We start from the raw sequence: 19,590 nt of genomic DNA on the forward strand, positions 1-19,590 counted from the left end.
AGGTTGCAAGCAAATACTATTACAGAAAAGATGAAATTTATAGAGCAAGATAACGAATAACAGAAAAATTAATAGATTGTGAATTATATGAATCAAGAAAACAAGATGAAGCAAGTGAAAAAAAAAGTTTAAGGAAAAAAACTAGACAAATAAGAATTTTTGGAGCACTTAGTAACAGTCATAGTAAAAGGATTAGACTTTATTGAATGATGAGTAACACAATAATAAATTTTAATAGATGGCATAAGAGACGCTAGCTCTTTAGAGCAGTGTCCATTGTAGTATTAATAAAAAATAGAAAGAGAAGCAACATTACAATAATGTTATTATGGTTGGAGGTTGGCTGCAAGAGCAGGTCAAGGTGCAAAAACAATTCACTTTTGCACCTTGTCTAAAAGAGAAGGGCATCACTAGAAGATCCACTCAAGATATGACGAAAGTGTTGTATACAAGGACGGATTTAGGATTTATAGAGATAAGATATTTAAGGAGATGTTTCCATTGATGTATGCTTATAAACTTAAAAACATGTTATAAGTTGACAATATATTCAAAGGCTGTGTTTTAGCACAATTGTTATAAGCAAAAGGTCTTTGCACACTACCATTTTGACATTTATATTTCAAGGGTTGTTTATTGTAAACACTTTTATTTTTTTTTTATGTTCTTTTTTTTTTTTGTATAAAGCTAATTTAAAAAAGGTTCATAAGTTTAGAAGCTTTAATACAATATAATAAGTTGTGACACTTCCATTCTGAACAAGAATAATTTATTAAACATCATATGAATTAAAATATCAACTAGTTTTTTAAATTCTTTACATAAAAATTGGCTGAAATGTAGAAATTTAAATAGCTCTTTCACCTAATTAAAAGACTCAAAAAACCATATTGCATATTCAAAGCGCATTATTGCTGAGTGCAAGGAATCTTAAAATTAAATGCAAAATAAAGCAGATTTACTTAAGAAAACTAAAATCTATCAACATTTGCCCAAAAACTACCCTTAAAAAAAAACACAGAACTTCAAAAACATACGTCTACAATATTTTTGTAAAAAATCAGCAAAGAACAATATGTAACCCAACCAATCCTCAAATATATCAAATAGCAAGAGAAAATATTAACTTTAGGACTAAAATAGTCAGTGCATACATTAGTTTAAAAATAATTCTATAAGGAGAGCATTATTTCTTTTAACAGATCATAAGCATAAGCATAAGTGATCAACTTGATAAACATAAACTGATAAAAGTTTGTCTTAATTTACATAAATAGGAATATTTGTAGATATTATTATCTACTAGATAATAATTTTTATTAAAAACTAACCTTCTTATGTCTCTTTTTTAAATATGTTGTGTTGATATATATATATATATATATATATATATATATATATATATATATATATATATATATATATATATATATATATATATATATATATATATATATATATATATATATATGTATATATTGCCATCTAATAATTGTATTCATTTTTGTGAAATTTTAAAAGGCTGGCAACTTGTTAATTTTGTCTTATGCAAAGGAACATTTAGTAGTTTTGTTAATTTATATGTTAACAAATATAAGGGTAGAGGTACATCTGCTTTGCCATTCATGCCAGCGCAAACACTTATTAGTTGGTTTTTTGCTTGGGCCTTCCACACACACATCGATTTTAGACAAAAATGTCAAACGTGTCCAGAAGATCAAGTTTTATCAGTTCTAGCTTGTGATGCAACTAAAATTAAAATTAGTTTCAAAAAATCTTTTGTTAAACCTATTGAAACAGCCGAACTTAATGAGATTGTTCAAACACCATCACGACGATTTGATAGGTCATTTATAATAAATTCGGAGTTATCAGATCCTAAACAGTTTTTAGAAGCTAGAGCACATCTTAAAAAGATTTCTCTTCTTATTCTTTTAGTTGAAAATTCTGATGATATAAAATTTGATGCTAATACTTTAAAACTAAACAGTATACTTATGAATTATATTCCAGCTGGATGTATACCATCATTTTAGCTGATGGTTTCAGAATTACCAGTGCCACATAACTTGCGGTGGTCCTATGATAAAGTCTTTAAAATACTAACTGCTGATAGCTCTCTTGACAGTTTAATTCCATAACGTTTCACTGATAAAATACTTTTTATATATGAACAACTTTTATCAAATGTAGGTGGTTGTGAACTTTCAGTAAAGTTTTGTTATCTGCTGCGTTGTTTATCTCCTGAGTTAGCGAAATTGGTAGAATTAACCAATTTTGCTAACTCAGAAGATAAACAACATTTTTTTTTAGAGATACTTCTTTTTTCCATGATGTGTTTCATGGTTACGCACATAAATGTGCTGATATTTTTCGCTGCAATCGCTTGGGTAGTTTTTATCTAATAAATACTTCTATACGCAAGCAGTTCAAAAATTTTTTTACAAAATATCAAGCCTTCGGCTAAACTAATGACGTAAACTCGCTTTTGTGATCTGCCTTCAGTTTTTCATATATATTTGGACTCAAAGAAAAAAAAATCTTTTTGAAAAACGACTGATTATGTCTGAGAATACTCAAGAATAAATCATTTTACTGTTCTGGTTTTATCTTTGTTGCTATTTAATATACTTTCTTTTTACTTATTTTATATAAACATTTTTTCCCTTACAATTTTGGAAGTTTTATATTTTGTGAATACTTTTTAACAAAAGAATGATTTATTCTATTTAATATTGTAATAATTTTTAATCTTGATATTGTAACTTATTAAGCAGCCAAACTCTATAAAAAAACATTTTGGTTTGAAATTTTGTATTACTTTTTTTTTGTATTTTGATTCATATTTGTTATATTTTCGTTTTAGTACTTTATTATTAGTTGTTTTTATATGATATTTTTAGTTATACACTTACTATTATTTACAAATAAACACCTTTACTAACCATATCCAACAAGATTGATACGGTTAATAACCTATTCAATTGGAGTATGTAATAGAAAGTGACGTTCGGTTCAGACGACTTTCTTGTTAGCAGTCGTTCAGACGATTTTTTTGGTGCTGGTAATTGACTTTAATTTAGTTTTTTTTATATTTACTTCTTTACTTATATATTTAAAATAGCATTTGATTATTATATTAAAATTGAAAAATGAAAAAACCTAAATTTTGTTTTATTGTTATATTTAATAATCCTTGCTCAATCATTAGACTCCTGCGAAAAGTTCTTTTATTTATAAATAAAAAAACATTTTATTAATAAATAAAAAAATTTACAGCAATAATGTAATTCTCAAAAATAACGACCTAAATTCACTACTGACCAGTCGAGGATTGAATTATCAAGCATAACACCAATAAAAGATAAGAGGCATTTTTTTTTTTTTTTTTTTTTTTATACTGTTATTTAGGTGCCCCAAGAAGACCTAAAGGTCTTGTCACAGAGCACCGCAGAAGTACATTAATCAGAAAGTTCACGCCTCCTTCCTTACCGTGACGCGAAAATATGTCCAAGGCTCGTTTCGAACCTGGATCTTTTGCTTAAAAAGCAAGCGCTCTAACCACTGCGCCACGGCCGCACGCATTGATGATCAGTGTGTATACGTTTTCATTGACTCTATTTATTTAAAGGAATTAATAATGTTCTTTTAAAAATATCTAGTATCTCTTATAAAGTCTCTTACTAAAAAAAGTTTAAAGGCCAAGGACATATGTCCAATATATATATATTGGAAGGTTTACTAATTATTCTGCTAATCAAAATTTAAATATCAACTGTCGCAGCATTGACCGGTAACCAGCCATTACCACGTGTTGCGGTTTTGATTGCGTTTTGACGGCCCACATGATTGTGTTTTTTTACGACCCACTTTAATTGCGTTTTGACGGCCCACATTGGATGTGATTCTAATTGTATTCTTTGTTTATTTTTAATTTTGTACGACGCATGTTTATGTAATTAAGATAAGAATAAATAAAATGAAAAAATGTATAACTTTTTAGCTACTAATAACTAACTTTACAAAATGTTTCGCTAAAAATTTTATTTTTAAAATAATGATCCTGATTTCTCCATGTTATATTTTTACGAGAGATCACGAATTGTAATCTCTCGTAAAATTGAACGAATTTTGACGAATATCGAATATTCGGCTAGGGAGCAACGAATATTTGGCGACTTAGTTGTTTTGAAGGTTCATGCTTCATTGAAGTGCACATATTAAGTACGCTGTGGTCGTTTTTGTTTTATTTAAGACTAGGTCTTGTCACAGCATGCAATACTTTTTGAGTGTTACAACCAATTGTTTTATCTGTAGTTATGTATAGGGTTAGGGTTAGGTCAGAATAAATAGTGTGATATACATACTCTTTATTTATAAATTAAAATTTAATTAAAATCTTAAAATTAATATTTCCAAATTTATTTTAATAAAATTTTAATAAAGTAATTTAATAAAAAAACTTTCTAATCTCGTGATGCTTTTTTATGGAAACATTACTCCACCTATGTCCATCTTTTACTTGAGTTCACAATTCTATCTTGGAATCCTCATTTGGTGTAGGATGTACTTGCCTATTTAATTCCCCCTCCCTACCTCTAGTGACAATAATCGCTATTGATATTCTTGGCATTTTACATAATGACTTATCCAATTTGTTGAAGTCAATTTTATGCCACTATAGTATTTAGCATTACTTTTAATTTATTACATAAAGTCCTATACTAGAGAGGTCTAATGATTGGTGACACCAAATCATTCTATTCAATATTTGATCATTTGAATAAGGATTTGGATTTAAGTTCATCAGTTTCGAGGAATGATGATACTATTATGTATCCTACTGGCGCAGATAAAGTTGAAACATCAATTCTCGAAGAAATAACTTCATTTTCAACTTCCACCCAGGCCAATAATGAAATGATAACACCAACAAACAAAATTTTTAATTTCTTATCAGATAATTATTTCATAAGGCCAGGAAATCAAAATTATAAAGAGTTTTTAAAAAAACATCCATGCCAACCAACCATTGATGTCATTACTAATTTACCTTTTAAACCAAATTTAATATTTTATAGGGAAGATAAAGTAAATAGGCGTTGGCTATCATATAGTTTGGAAAAAAATGCTCTATTTTGTACTATGTGTTTGGCTTACAATGATATTACAAACGAGAGTTCGTTTGTAAATCGTGGAATGAAGAACTGGAGGCACACTTTGTAACGTGTTAAAGAACATGAAAATAGTAAAACTCATGAAAATTGTGTAAATTGTCATATGCTCAAATCTAAAGGCAAAGATATTTATAATTTAATGTTCACAAATGCAGGAGGCATACGTCAGAAAAATATTATTGAACGAAAGCAATGATTGGAAAGAGTTATAGATGTTGTAAAATTAATTGGAAAAAGAGGATTAGTTTTTTGCGCTCACCGATCTGAATCTATTTCTTCACTTTCACTTGAAAATAATCAAGAAGACCATGGTAATTTTTTTAGAAATAATATTGCTACTCTCTAAATATGACGCTGTTTTAAAAATACATTTATCAAGAGTCATCAAAGAAAAGAAGAAAAATAATGAAACATCTGCGGGAACTAAAGGTAGAGGCAGTTTCATTTCATTATTTTCAAAATCTACTATTAACCAGGTAATTTTGGCCAGTGAAAAATTAATTCAATATAGAATTTTGTTAGATATACAGGAAGCAGGTATTTTTCTTTGCAAATTGACACCACACAGGACATAACACAAAAGGATCAGTGCTCAGTTGTTGTCCGATATGTAAAGGGAAATATTTATGAACGTGTGTAGCTGTTTTAAATTGCAAATCGTCTACAGGGAAAAACATGTGCAATTTAATTAGTAATTTTATTAAAAACAGTGGATTACATATTAAAAGTTGTATCGGTAATTCGACAGGCGGAGCAGCAAACATGCGTGGACAGTATAATGGCATCACTAGTTGGTTAAGTAGAGTATCGCCTAGTCAAATTTGCGTTTGGTGTTATGCCCACGTATTGAATTTAGTTGTCACAGATGTTACTAGTTTGGTAATTGAAGGTACTTCTCTCTTTCAATTACTCAACTCGTGTGCCGTATTTCTAAGAGAATCTTATGGATGGATGTTTGGGAAAACACCAGTGTAAAAATAAGGTATCAGAGACTTAACGTTATAGGTGAAACAAGATGGTCAGCAAAAGAAACAGCACTTTTTTGGGGCATTATGATAACAAAGAAACCTCATTATATGTAGACTTTTTGAAAACTTTGAATTATTTTGTGTCTAATGTATCTTTCAATGCTCAAATTAGACACACTGCATCAACACTAATGGAGTCTTTATTGAAATTTAAAGTTATACTTACAGCGCATATTTATTTAAAAAATTTTCAATATATTGGCCCGTTAAAAATTTTTCAATATATTGGACCGTTAAATATATTGGACCGTTAAAAATTTTTCAATATATTGGACCGTTATCTAAATATTTACAAACCAGCAATTTAAATTATTTAACAGCTTATAACATGGTAACTTCCACATTAAATTCGTTAAAAAAATTTTCACGTGATTTTAGTAATGTAAAAGAAAAGTCAAATTCATTTGCTAAACGTGCGAATACACTACTTGAAGAGGAAAATTGTGAAATAATTGTCGAAGAGGATATACCAAAAAGAACTGCAAAATTGTATTTATTGCTGTTTTAATTTCTTGGCTAAATATAATTTATATAGCAAAGTATACAGCAATGTTTATTTTGCATATAAATTTATTTTAACATTATCTTCGACGCAAGTAGCTTGTGAACGTAGTTTTTCAAAATTAAAAATTATAAAAAATAGACTCAGTCACAAGATAATTTGCAGTTTTTGATGCTTATGGCGATAGAGAAGGATATTTTGGTTAATTTAAATAATTATACAATAATAGATAAAATAAGAGAAAATGCTCCTGGTAATAGTAAATATTTAAATGGTTAAGAATCTTTTGTTTATTTATTTTTTATTAAGTATGTATTTATATGTAATATTATATTAAAATGTTAATATAAAAATATTATATTGTTTTTTTATGAGGCCGGTCCACTTGGGGTTTCCCGGGCCGCTCAAATTTGCCAGCCCGCTACTGAACGTCGGTCCACATTTACAGTTATTAATGATCTATTTTTATGTAGTTTTGTCCACTTCAGTATTTTTACAATTTTAATCAAAAATAAAGTAACAGATTTTAGTTCTCCACAAGTTTTTTTTTTGCTCTTTGTTATGATTATAACAATTTTGCAAAATTTAAATGAAAAAAATAGTACTTACAGGTCAATCCATCTTAAATAAAATAGATATTGTTGAATGTCGAGTTGTAATTAAAAATTTTAACTGAAAATTATTATTTTATTTAAAAATAAGTTTAAAAATTTGACAGTTTTTATATAGTTTTATTTACAGTTAACAATAGCTATGCGATCCACATTTTCCTTTGGTCCATCAATGTTTGGCAATGTTGTGCTGTCCCAGTGCACTGTTTAAGTACATGACAGAGTTTGAGTTGGCTGATACTCCTCATCTTCTTGTAATTCAAAATTATAAGTTCAATTTTAGTTTCTAAAAAGGACTGTTTAATTAAATTTTAAGTGAAAGTTTCACTAACTGGAATTGTTTAAAATATTTTAGTTATATGTAGTTCTAAAAAGGACTGTTTAATTAAATTATTGAATAATATATTGAAAATTCTTTGATATATCTTTTAAAATCACTTCAAATTAAATCGACTAATTTGTTTTGCAACTACATTGATCACGTGACCAAAAAAAAAAAAAGCTCCCAGACCAGGGTATATTTCTATAGACTATGCCATGAAGTTTATTTCTATAAAATTCTGTTTGAAAATTTCCGGAAATTTTCAACCCTAGCGGCAACACCTCCTTAATTTTGATTAATATAATATATTTGACGTTTTGTAAAGTTTTTTGTTTATTAAATAGACTAAAAACGTTTCACAATTTATACACCTTAAGAATTTCCACTCGTCCGTTTTTTCACGGGAAGAGGAAAGGGAAGGGAAAATAATCACGAGAGCATGCGAAGTATAAGTTTTAATATGAAGAAATAATTAAAAAAACTACCCATGCTCACGTGATTATTTTCCCCTTTCCTATCCCGTTCCCGTGAAAAAACGGATGAGTGGAAACTTACCTTTAGTTGCCGAAATGGTTAGCTCGCATAGTTAGTTGCCGAAATGGTTAGCTCGCATATTCTAATGCAAAGCGCCGCGGTTCAAATGCAACCAGTGGCACTTTTTTTTTCATAGCTAGCAACATTTCATAAATAATTATTTAAGCAAAAGTTAGTTTATTAATAAAAAAATAAGAATGTATTAGTTTTAAGGAGAGATTTGATAAGTTTTTAAAAATTTATTTCAAGCAAAAAATCTTGTAAAAAATTTTACTTTTAAAACAAATGTGTTTACTTTTATTATTATTTTAGTGTTGTTTTTGAGTCCAGATAATTAAAATCAAGCAAAATACAAAAACTTTATATAGCAAAACATAATAAAAACAAATCTTTTTAAATCAAAACAAATATCAATGGATTACTAATGTGACATCACATTCGGGCACAAGCGGGCCTTCTATTTTAGAAGGTCTTGAATATTTCCTTAACACGTTTTCAGCCACATTCACGACACTTAATAAAACTGAGCTGAGTAAAGAAAGGAACTTAACAATTGGATTCTCTGGAATTAAAAATCAAAAAAGGTACTATAAAAGTCTAAGGACGCAGCTTTGTTTAAAAAGATTTGTGTTTCAGAAGAGATTACAAATAAAAAAAGAATAGCCTTCTTAAATGTACTAGCTTCTTCTGGTGCCTTAGATGAGGTGAGTTTTATATAAAAAAAAAAATCCTACCCCAACTCCAAAGAAAAACATTTTCCAACAGGAAAAGTAAAAGTAAAATAAGTTTATTCACACTTTGCACAGTTATGTGTTATGTTGCACAGTTATGTGTTATGTTGCACATAGGGATGGCAATCCCGGGATCCCGAAATCCCGGGATTACAGACAAATTCATGATCCCGAAATCCCGGGATTAGTCTCTAAAATTTCCCGGGATTTCGGGATTGTAATAAACAATAAATAAAAACAAAAATTGATTAAACTTAATTTATTTATTTAAAATGTCTCCATGCAATGTTTTCCTTTTATTTTTTAAATTCTTAACGTTGGCGTGATTGTCACAAAATCTTTAACATTAAAAGTTATCAAATACGGAAGGTATATTAAATAAACTTTATTTATTAATTCGAAGTATAATTGTTTTCACATAAGTTCATTTTGAATTATGAATAAAAATAATTAGTCAATAAATAGCTTAAAATATAACTTTTTTTTTTCAATAAGATAGAAATTAGCCTAATATCATGACTAACTACGCTGAATTCAACAGCACAAATCTCATATGGAAACATTTTTTAAAAGGAGCAGATGAAACAGCCTTATGCAAAGTAATTACATGCAAAAAAATATTAAAAATTGCTGGTGGTTCAACGAAAGGTCTTCATACCCATTTACTTTCCATACATAAAATTAAATTAACATCGCAGGAATCAAGTTTATCCACGACACCTTCAACTTCAAAAGAATTATTAGAACCGAAAAATAAAAAACCGAAAATCACAAGTTATTTTCCAACAACATCGAAAAAAGATGAATGCCTACCTGAAGTATTTGCCCGTATGGCAGTAAAAGATGGTATATCATTTAATACAATTTGCAACTCTTCTGATATACGAGCTGGGTTAGTTGCACGAGGCTTTAAAAATGTCCCAAAATCACGAAACACTATTCGAAAAATGGTGTTAGACTACTATGAACAGGTTAAAAAACTAGTTATAAAGGAAATAATTGATCAAATATCAAGAGGCTTCAAGTTTTCCTTAACGCTTGATGAGTGGACTTCTTTTGGAAACTGCAGATACATGAATGTGAACGTACACGAGTTGATAAGTTATTGGAATTTAGGTTTGATTCGCATTTTAGGATCTATGCCAGCAGAAAAGTGCGTTTCACTTCTAAACGAAAGACTCAACAATTTTAAAATAAAACTTGAGGACGATATCATTGGTATTACCACGGATGGTGCAAGCGTCATGAAGAAACTTGGAAAAATTATAGAAAGTGATCAACAACTATGCTTTGCCCACGCTCTACAGCTGGCAGTAATATCAGTTCTTTATAAAAATGACCCCAATTACTTGGAAATCGATGAAATTTTAGATGATGAGCACACTACCTTTGCAAGTTTAGAGAACCACAGTGATGAAGAGAAAGATAATGATTGTATTAATGACTATGCTTCTGAAGAGGAAGATTGTATTCAAGATTCAAATAATTCATTTTTGTTTAATGAAACCTCTGAGGTTACTATTAAACACCAAGTTTTTGGACCTGTTATAACAAAGGTCAGGAAAATTGTAAAAATCTTTAAAAGGTCCCCAACCAAAAATGAAAATTATTTACAAAAGTACGTAAAAATTGAGTTTGGAAAGGTCATCCATTTGATTATGGATTGTAAAACCCGATGGAGCAGCTTATTGTTTATGCTTGAAAGATTTGACAAATTAAAATATTGTGTTAAAAAGGCATTTCTAGATTTAGAATTGGATTCCAAAATTGACGATTCAATTAAGATGGACGAAAATGAATATAAAATTGTATCTGATTTAGTAGCACTTTCGACTCCTGTTAAAGCCACTGTGGAAGCACTTTGTCGACGAGACGCAACTTTAATTACAGCTGACATTGCATTAGAGTTTATGTTGACCAAAATAAAACAACAAAAATCTGAAATCGGGAATAAACTGTATGCTGCTTTGAGTCACCGAATTGAAGAGAGGAGAACACCATTAAGTAGCTTAGTTTATTATCTTCATAATGGCCAGGTTACATCAACGAAAATCACAGATGTTTTTGTACCAAATACAAGTAATCAAAATAAAAAGATTATAGTAAGCATGATAAAGCGTTTTCATCCCGCAAATATAGCATCAGCAGCAGACAGCAGTTGTAATGTTCAGCTAAACCAGGTTTTAAGAAGCGACGAAGGTGATAAGAAAGTCAAAACAATTAGTGAACAATTAAACGAAGTTACGGAAAAAGGATTGATAGCTATACGAACAACACCTATAAGGGTAGAAAGTATAACTTCTAAGATTCAAAAAGAAATGTTTTTATTTGAAAGTGGTGGCACAAGAGGTGATCACCTTCAAAAAGTGTATAACTATATTCTATCTATACGACCAACAAGTGTAGAGTCTGAACGAGCATTCTCAGCCGCTGGGTTTTTATGCTCTACAAATCGAACATGATTAAACGATGAAATGATGGACGCTTTGAGTTTTTTAAGGTGGAGCTTTCAAAACGAATTATAACTCTTATATATTAATGTATACTTATATTATTTTTAAACATTGTTATTTTGTGTATCGTTTAAAGGTGTTATTTATAGTTTAAATTACTTTACTTCATCAGTTAAATTATTCATATAATAGTGTTTGATAATTAAAAGTTCTTCGCAGGCTTTATCTTCTATGATTGTAAGTTTTTCATTCAATCCCGGGATTTCCCGGGGACAAATTTGTAATCCCGAAATCCCGGGATTGAGAATTTCCGGGATTTTTGCCATCCCTAGTTGCACAGTTATGTGCTATGTTGCACAGTTATGTGTTATGTTGTACAGTTATGTGTTATGTTGCACAGTTATGTGTTATGTTGCACAGTTATGTGTTATGTTGCACAGTTATGTGTTATGTTGCACAGATATGTGTTTTGTTGCACAGTTATGTGTTATGTTGCACAGTTATGTGTTATGTTGCACAGTTATGTGTTATGTTGCACAGTTATGTGTTTTGTTGCTCAGTTGCACAGTTATGTGTTTTGTTGCTCAGTTGCACAGTTATGTGTTATGTTGCACAGTTATGATTCCCTAAATCCGAAGGAAAAAAAATATTTCAAATATTGAAAAAACATGAAAATGATGAAATATATAATGTAAGAATAAATAGAACTAAACAAAAAAAAAATAGAAGTAATATGAATTCGTAACTTATTAATCTAATGTAAAGCGTCCAAATTGCTTCTCGCGAAACGCCTTTACAAACATAATCGAACATTTTCGGTAGTCGGGATCGCCATTATCTAAGTAAAAAAAAAGCTTTAAACTATCAAAACAAATTTTAAAATACAACAGAAAACCTTTCACCTAACTACCTCACAACCTTCCATCTAAATAGCTCACAACCTTGTACCTAACTACTTCACAACCTTGGACCTAACTACCTCACAACTTTGACAACTAACAACAACTTACATTTTAGTAAGCAACAATGATATTGTAGGTGCAACACGAAATACTCACATTTTCTAAGATTGTATTTAGATGCCAAACTCTTTATAACTGCATCAAATTCATCACAAGGAAAATCCAAACCACAAAAATCTAAATATCTAAAAACATTTAATTTATTTAATATATTTTAAGGCTTTATGCTGTTGCAGCAGTATTCTAATACTGCAATTTCATATTATAAACCTAAAGTATCACTCCAAGAATATCCTTTGAGATATGAATGTATACATTTGATAGGGTCACTAGACAAAATAATAAAATCTTCTAATTTTGACCAAGATTTTTTGAATTTTTAAATTTTGATAATAGACATAATTAATTAGCAAGTTTCAAATAAGATTTTTTCTTAAATTCTCCAAAAAAATAAATATAGAATAAATATGATTTGAAAGTACATTACCATTATTAAGTTAAATACTTTATTATTATATTTTTTAATAATTTAGTTAAAAAAAATTTTCAAGCGTTTTCTGTTTTAATCAACTAAAGCACTGCAAAAGTCTGAATCCATAATAAGGAAATAATTTGTTGCTTGTTTTTTTAAACCACTTCCAGCAATATTTAATATTGAATGCATTGTGTCTGTTGTTTACAAGTATAATCTATGTAAAGTGTCATATAAGTATATGTTGTTTTACAGTGACTGGCAAAAAATATAACTGCCTAAATTATGGATTACATAATAATAATAGTGGAAAACATAACAGCATTTATTTCAAACTTTATTTTTTAATAATTTTCACCCCAAAAATCATTTAATGATAAATCCTCCCCCATTTTATTAAATTTGTTAATGAGACCCACTCACTCATTTATAATCACCACATATCATGGCCTACTGTTATTATACGGCCTGATTTGTTGCATTTTCCGTAAAAAATTAAGAGGCCAGTTTTTTTACGGCAAATGTTTATTTATTAAAATGGTCGAGGAATACCTGAGATTATCATCATGTAATTACATTATGCTATACAATATTTTTCGCTAACTGATTCCCTGTTTCAGTATATTCCAATAACATATGAAATACTGAAATAGGCTTTCAAATAGCTATGTATCAAAATGCTACTAAAACAAACTTACATATTGCAAAGACTACTTACAACTCTTATCAGGAAATAAAAATAAAGGTTTGTAATTTTATATGTATTATGGATTTGAGAAAAAATCTTTTATTAGCACTAGCTATCAGTTCTTTGTCTTTTTTAAAACTCTTTTACCTGATCTTTTCTTACAGAATCTGTAGTTTCTTTTTGTAAATTATTATAAAAAATATTAATGACAATTCGAGATCCATATTAAATTCCCCATCCTTGGTGATTCTCGCATGTAAAATCAACACTGCTATAATAAATCTTAAAAATTTGTTCTGCAAAACTTTTGATTGATAAAGAATAACTGCAATTTTTGATTAGAATAGGAGAAATAATATCTAGAATACTAAAAGAATGACAAATAAAATCAGACAAAGATTGACTTGGACAAATAAGTTTACCTCTGGATAATATTTTCAGATATTCGTTATTAAGAACATCTTGGTCTGTAGAAACATTTTTTGACCACAAGATAAACATTTATATCTTTTTTTTAATTTTTTAGCAATGTAGCCTGCTATAGAAACAGCAACTTCCATGCTATCTTCAGAAAGCTGACACTCTAATATCTCTGAAGACAACAATGCAATATCTTGCATAACGTTTTCTAAAGTAGAGTATTCAAATGTTTGATAAATATTTTTATCTCAGAAATTAATATCTTCCTTTAGAAGACTTCTTACTGCTAAAATCTTTTCACTGTTGCAAACTTCTAAAAGACTTACAAGAAATGGACCACCGCTCATTTGTCTATACTTACTAAAGCGTAGCTCCAAAGGATCACTTTGTAACCTGGAAGTAAGAACAAATGTATAGCTTTCTTCAAGCAAATCATCAATAAGAGATGCAGTTGCACGTAATGTTGTGATAAAAGCATAAGAAGTTTGTTTGGTTAAAGTAAAATATTCACATGTTGACCAAATTTCAATCCAATTTGCAATTTCTCTATAAAATGTGGGTTTTTTTATCTCCTTTTACAGCAGCATTGCCGAGCTGATTGGATGTATTAAACATCTGCTTTGAATTAAGTGTGATAAATAACTTATGAAACAATGATAATAATTGTACAGCATCATTACTTTCAGGAAAATAACTTAGTATCGCAGCTGTAGTTGTTTCATCAAGAATCACTAATGCAAGGTTAAGGTCTTGTGTATTGTTTCCAGGATGAGTGACCTGATAATTAATTTTCCTCGCTTTTTTCAAGTTTCCATTTAATAATTGGTATTTTTCATAAACTTTATGAAATAAATCCCAAGTAATAAAACCAGCTGGAGCTTTAACTTTGTCTCTGAAGAAATCAAACGAAAAAAAAAGGAAAAACAAATTTTTTTCCATTCAACAAATTATTTCTAACATTTTTTATTAAATGGATTATATCATACAATAGATATGTTTTTAAAACTCCAATATATATTTTCTTCACCAATATATTTCCCACTTTGATATTGGGCTGCTTTTTCCATGCTTTATATAAGGTTACTTTCTATATATATATGTTTGTGTGCCACAAAATTTGAAATCAATTTTTGAAAGCTTTTTTCTTAACCAATTTTGCTCAAATTTTGCACACTTAATCATTTTCGATGACAATACAAGGAAATGGAAAAATTTGACCAAAAAAAGTTAATTAAGTTAACAAAAATTTAATTTGTATTTCCCCATACATTTTATTTATTTGATATGAATTGCGTATTACGTCACAAAAATCATTGATTTGCAAATTATTTGCAGTTTCGAAGACATTAAAGCGCAGCGATTCAAAACCTATTGTTTTTTAAGTCTTAAGTTATTAAGTTAAAAAACAAAAATTTAAAACGCGCTACTTTTTTTCCATGCTTTATATAAGGTTACTTTCTATATATATATGTGTTTGTGTGCCACAAAATTTGAAATCAATTTTTGAAAGCTTTTATCTCAACCAATTTTGCTCAAATTTTGCACACTTAATCATTTTCGATGACAATACAAGGAAATGGAACAATTTGACCAAAAAAAGTTAATTAAGTTAACAAAAATTTAATTTGTATTTCCCCATAAGAACACTGAATTAATAAAAAAAAATTTAAAAACGTAATAGTAATTTTTCCTTCTACAAAAGATAACAAAAAAAGAATTTCTAGGCCCAATAGAATTCTGCTTGCATAAATGCTTTATGCAAGCAGATTTGAAAAAAGAATTTTTTTTTGATTTACTAGTTGCAGATACATTTCATCCATAAGAAGCACACAATCACTTGATACACAATGTTTTTGTAACGAAACTGTTATAGCTTTATACGCATTTATATCATTTATATTTTAGGGTAGTTGTTCTAACAATAACTTATAAGACTGTGCTGAAGTGTGACGTAAAATTAGTGCATAATGTATAATGGATGCAGAATATGGAGGTCTGCCTCGAGGAGAATAGTATCTAATTTCATTTAACTCTATCAAAATTTAATTCATACCATTGGCTTTATTTCTAATATAGACAAGAAAATTTTCTAACATACTACAGTTTGTTAATTTGCAACTATGACCACTACGAAACCATTCAGGTAAAGAAATATGATAGCCTTTATATGACAATGAAACATAAAGATCATTATTTACAGTTATTGACTCAAAAACAGTTGGTATGCCTGATTTTTCATCAAAACATAGTTTATAATAAACAACACTATCAGGAATTTTTTTTAAATGTAAAGCCTGGCAGAGAATGTTGTTCTGTCAAAGAATCAAGATTAATTATTTTATCAACACTTTGAAAATCTTTAAACTTATCTTTTCCTAAATATATCAAAATTGGTTCTTTTTGGGGCAACTTTGGAACCCTTAGAGTCGATGACCCACTTATTTCATTGGTTTGAATAGTTGGAACTGGAAGAAGATTCCATTTCAAGGTGCATCTTTTTCCGTAATTAATAAATTTGTCATCAAAATGAATTACACAAATAGCTGAATATTTTGATGGAACCCAATTTAATCTATTAACAAAGTATATCCATCATTCTCGCAAATCAAATTCTTCAGGAAAACGAAATGTTGACTTTTTTGGACCATTAGAGAAACCAGTTTTACAGTTTGTAACAACACATTTATTAACCATTTTATTACTAAAACGAATTAAAAAAATGTAACAGTTATATTTAAATATAAAGTTTACTTACATTTATTATTGGAATTATCTCCACTTAAATAGCATTGCATAAAAAAGCAGTTCGACTATATACAGTAATAATAAAGACCGTCTGTGTGTCTTTTTCATTATTCCACTCTCTAATGGAATATAATGAAACAGGCAATCAGTCAGAATACATTTATATATTAATCAGTTCAGAATACATGACATATTAAATGACTATAAAGGCATGAACCAATGCATGCAAGCAAATATTTATATAGTAATTGTCACAATATTATAGATCAATATTTTATTCAACATCTTTGTATAATAATCACTGGTAAATACATTGTTATTGTTGTTGTTGTTAATAAAACCTTTCATACATAATTTAAAATTTTAAAATAAGCCGTAAAAAAACTGGCCTCTTAATTTTTAACGGAAAATGCAACAAATCAGGCTGTATAATAACAGTGGGCCATGCACATATATATTTTGATATTGCAAACATTTTTTCTAATAATCAAAACAACTTTTTGTAAGATTAAATTTTAGAACAAATATTTGTAGATAAAGTAAAAAATATCAGTAGATAAAGAACAAAATATCAGTACTTAAATATATATATGAGCAGTATTAGTTCAGTTTCAAAATGCCGACAGTCATAAAATAATTATATGCTATACTTTGAGCTTTAAAGTGCTATCGCTCTTAGGCTATGCATTCTCAACAAGAATTTAAAAATTACATTCTTGGTATATGTTTTCCATTCTCACGAAGAATGGAAGAATATTTCTAAAGTTATGTTTATTTTTGGTAAAGATAACAATGCTCCCAGATAGGGGGTTTAAGTTGAAGGTGAAGGTACCTGGATTTTTGCTTCACAGAATTATCAGGTGGGTTTAGTAGATTCTCTCTAAACAATTTTAAAATCGGAGCCACTCCTAAATTGAAAATTTGATGATTTTTCAAATTTTTAATAGTGATAAAATTTTTACCCTTATAACCTTGTTGTCTTTGGTGCTGCAGATAGCTTAAATAAACCCTGTGGAGCAGAAGTGATCTTACAATTTAAAATTATAATGATAATGTATGAATGTATAGCTGGCGGGAAACAGGCAGAGCTTAGGGGGAGCTTCAGCCCCCTCACTTATAAAAATGTAGGGGGCTTTGATATTACTTTGATATTTTAAGTCTGTTATTTCAAAATGTTTAATCTTGATAGTAGAAAATGACACCAATTCGATAAAAACCTTAGTTAAGGTCTTATTTGAAAACAGTACTCTTTGACACCTCTGTGATAATATGCTCAAAGAGATGCAGCTCTGGTGGAGGTATAACATCCAATACCAGGCTGACCGGATTCTCATAAAAAAGACATGGATTGATGACATTTAAAAAGTTCTGCATCAACTTATGTGCTTTCCCTGCATCAACAAATCATTGATACTGATGGGATATTCTTCCAAAGGTTCTAAATTCCCTAATTTGTCTTTTGCACCAATACAATAAGCACAAGCGCATTTCCAATCAGATAATCCTAGCATGATATTGATAAGATCTGATGCAAGGAAGTACTTCCATTTATGCATTTTGAGGTGGACAACTTGGGCTAAATTGTAGCTGCTTTCTTCAACATGTCGGACAATTGCCAATAAAATAATTTTGTTTATACCTGAGTCTTTTTGGTTCCTTAATCAATCCTCAAGCTTTTTTGATTGAAAAAGGCTCATAACAACTTTAATTGACCCTTGGCTGCTGTCAAAACCAATCCTCAGAATTGATTCTTGGAAAACAATATCTCTTTGTTTGCATATTTCATCAACAAGAATATATCTTCCACATCTTTTTGAACCTCAGTACAGATAACACCTTGCTGAAATGTGGACTGCTGAACACAATAAAATTGATTTAGTGAATGGAACTTTCTATTCACACCAATCTCCATATTGGTTTCAAATCTTGATCGACCTTTTTATTATTTCAGTCAACATACTTTTAATAACACATTTAGGCAGATCATGCATTTTTTTGATATTAAATACTGTTTCTAAACTAATCTTTTTTGGAGTGATATTCTCTTCAAGGTTTACATGTAATAATTGTTTTTAGAACTTTTGATGTTAACTGTTCAGACAATTTATTATCTTTTGACATAATAATTTTTTCTAAATTTTTAGCAGTTGATTTTCTATTACAGGGGTGTCTAATACTACTTCCTATATATTGAAAACAATCACACATTAAGGCATTAGTATAAGAACTTCAATTTGGACTACTTTTTTCCTGGGGCAAGATAGGGTCAATGTACTCTCTAAAATTCATCTCTATGTTACTGCTAGTATCCTTTGCCAGACTACAGATTGGACATTGACATAATTCAGACACCACTTGTATTCTGCAATGAAATGAAATAGTAACTCTTCCTCTATGCCAGGAAATTTTTGCACTTTTAATATTCTTTCCTTTCTGTAAAAAGAAATTTTATATCAGGAATTTAAGAAACTAAAACTATTTTTACAAAAAGTGACAAATTTTAAATGACAAAAAAATTACAGTCTTGCAATTAGAACACATCCCAGTAGGAAAGGAGTTCACTTTAACATCAAAACCTTTATCTATATGCTTCTTTACTAGATTTTTTAAAGCAATTTGAGCTGGATTTTGTAGGAGTATACATTGTTTGTACTTGTTGCAACATCCAAAACAGATTATACCTTGGCACTCCTGATGAATTCTTTTCTAATTCATTAATTTTTTTTCAAATTTCATTTTTTTCCTACTAAAATACATGAAATACTTTATACACGCATTTTAAATTTTAAATATATACGTTTACATATATGTATATATATATAACATATATAATTCTAAAAAATAAATATATTCTTGTTTTATTTTGGAATTTATTAACTACTATCTGTAGTGCCAAAGACAACATAGTTGTCATATTAACATAGTTTTGGTATTTAATTAATTAC

The 19,590-nt window shown here is 29.0% G+C and overlaps 1 protein-coding gene across 1 annotated transcript in view; it reads right to left on the reverse strand.

Annotated features, from left to right (window-relative positions):
• Positions 1–12,027: 12,027 nt before the first annotated feature.
• LOC101239907 (mitochondrial ribosome-associated GTPase 1) overlaps positions 12,028–19,590 on the reverse strand; it is a 55,087-nt gene continuing 47,524 nt past the window's right edge. Inside the window, exons 10-11 of the mRNA XM_065817075.1 lie at positions 12,417–12,505; positions 12,028–12,196 (exon numbers count right to left, since the gene is read on the reverse strand). Of these exons, the coding sequence (XP_065673147.1) occupies positions 12,108–12,196; positions 12,417–12,505 (178 nt within the window). The 3' untranslated portion in view covers positions 12,028–12,107. The remainder of the gene's footprint in view (positions 12,197–12,416; positions 12,506–19,590) is intronic.

This window comes from Hydra vulgaris, chromosome 14 (genome assembly GCF_038396675.1).
Source record: "Hydra vulgaris chromosome 14, alternate assembly HydraT2T_AEP".
NCBI classification, from domain to species: Eukaryota; Metazoa; Cnidaria; class Hydrozoa; order Anthoathecata; family Hydridae; genus Hydra; species Hydra vulgaris.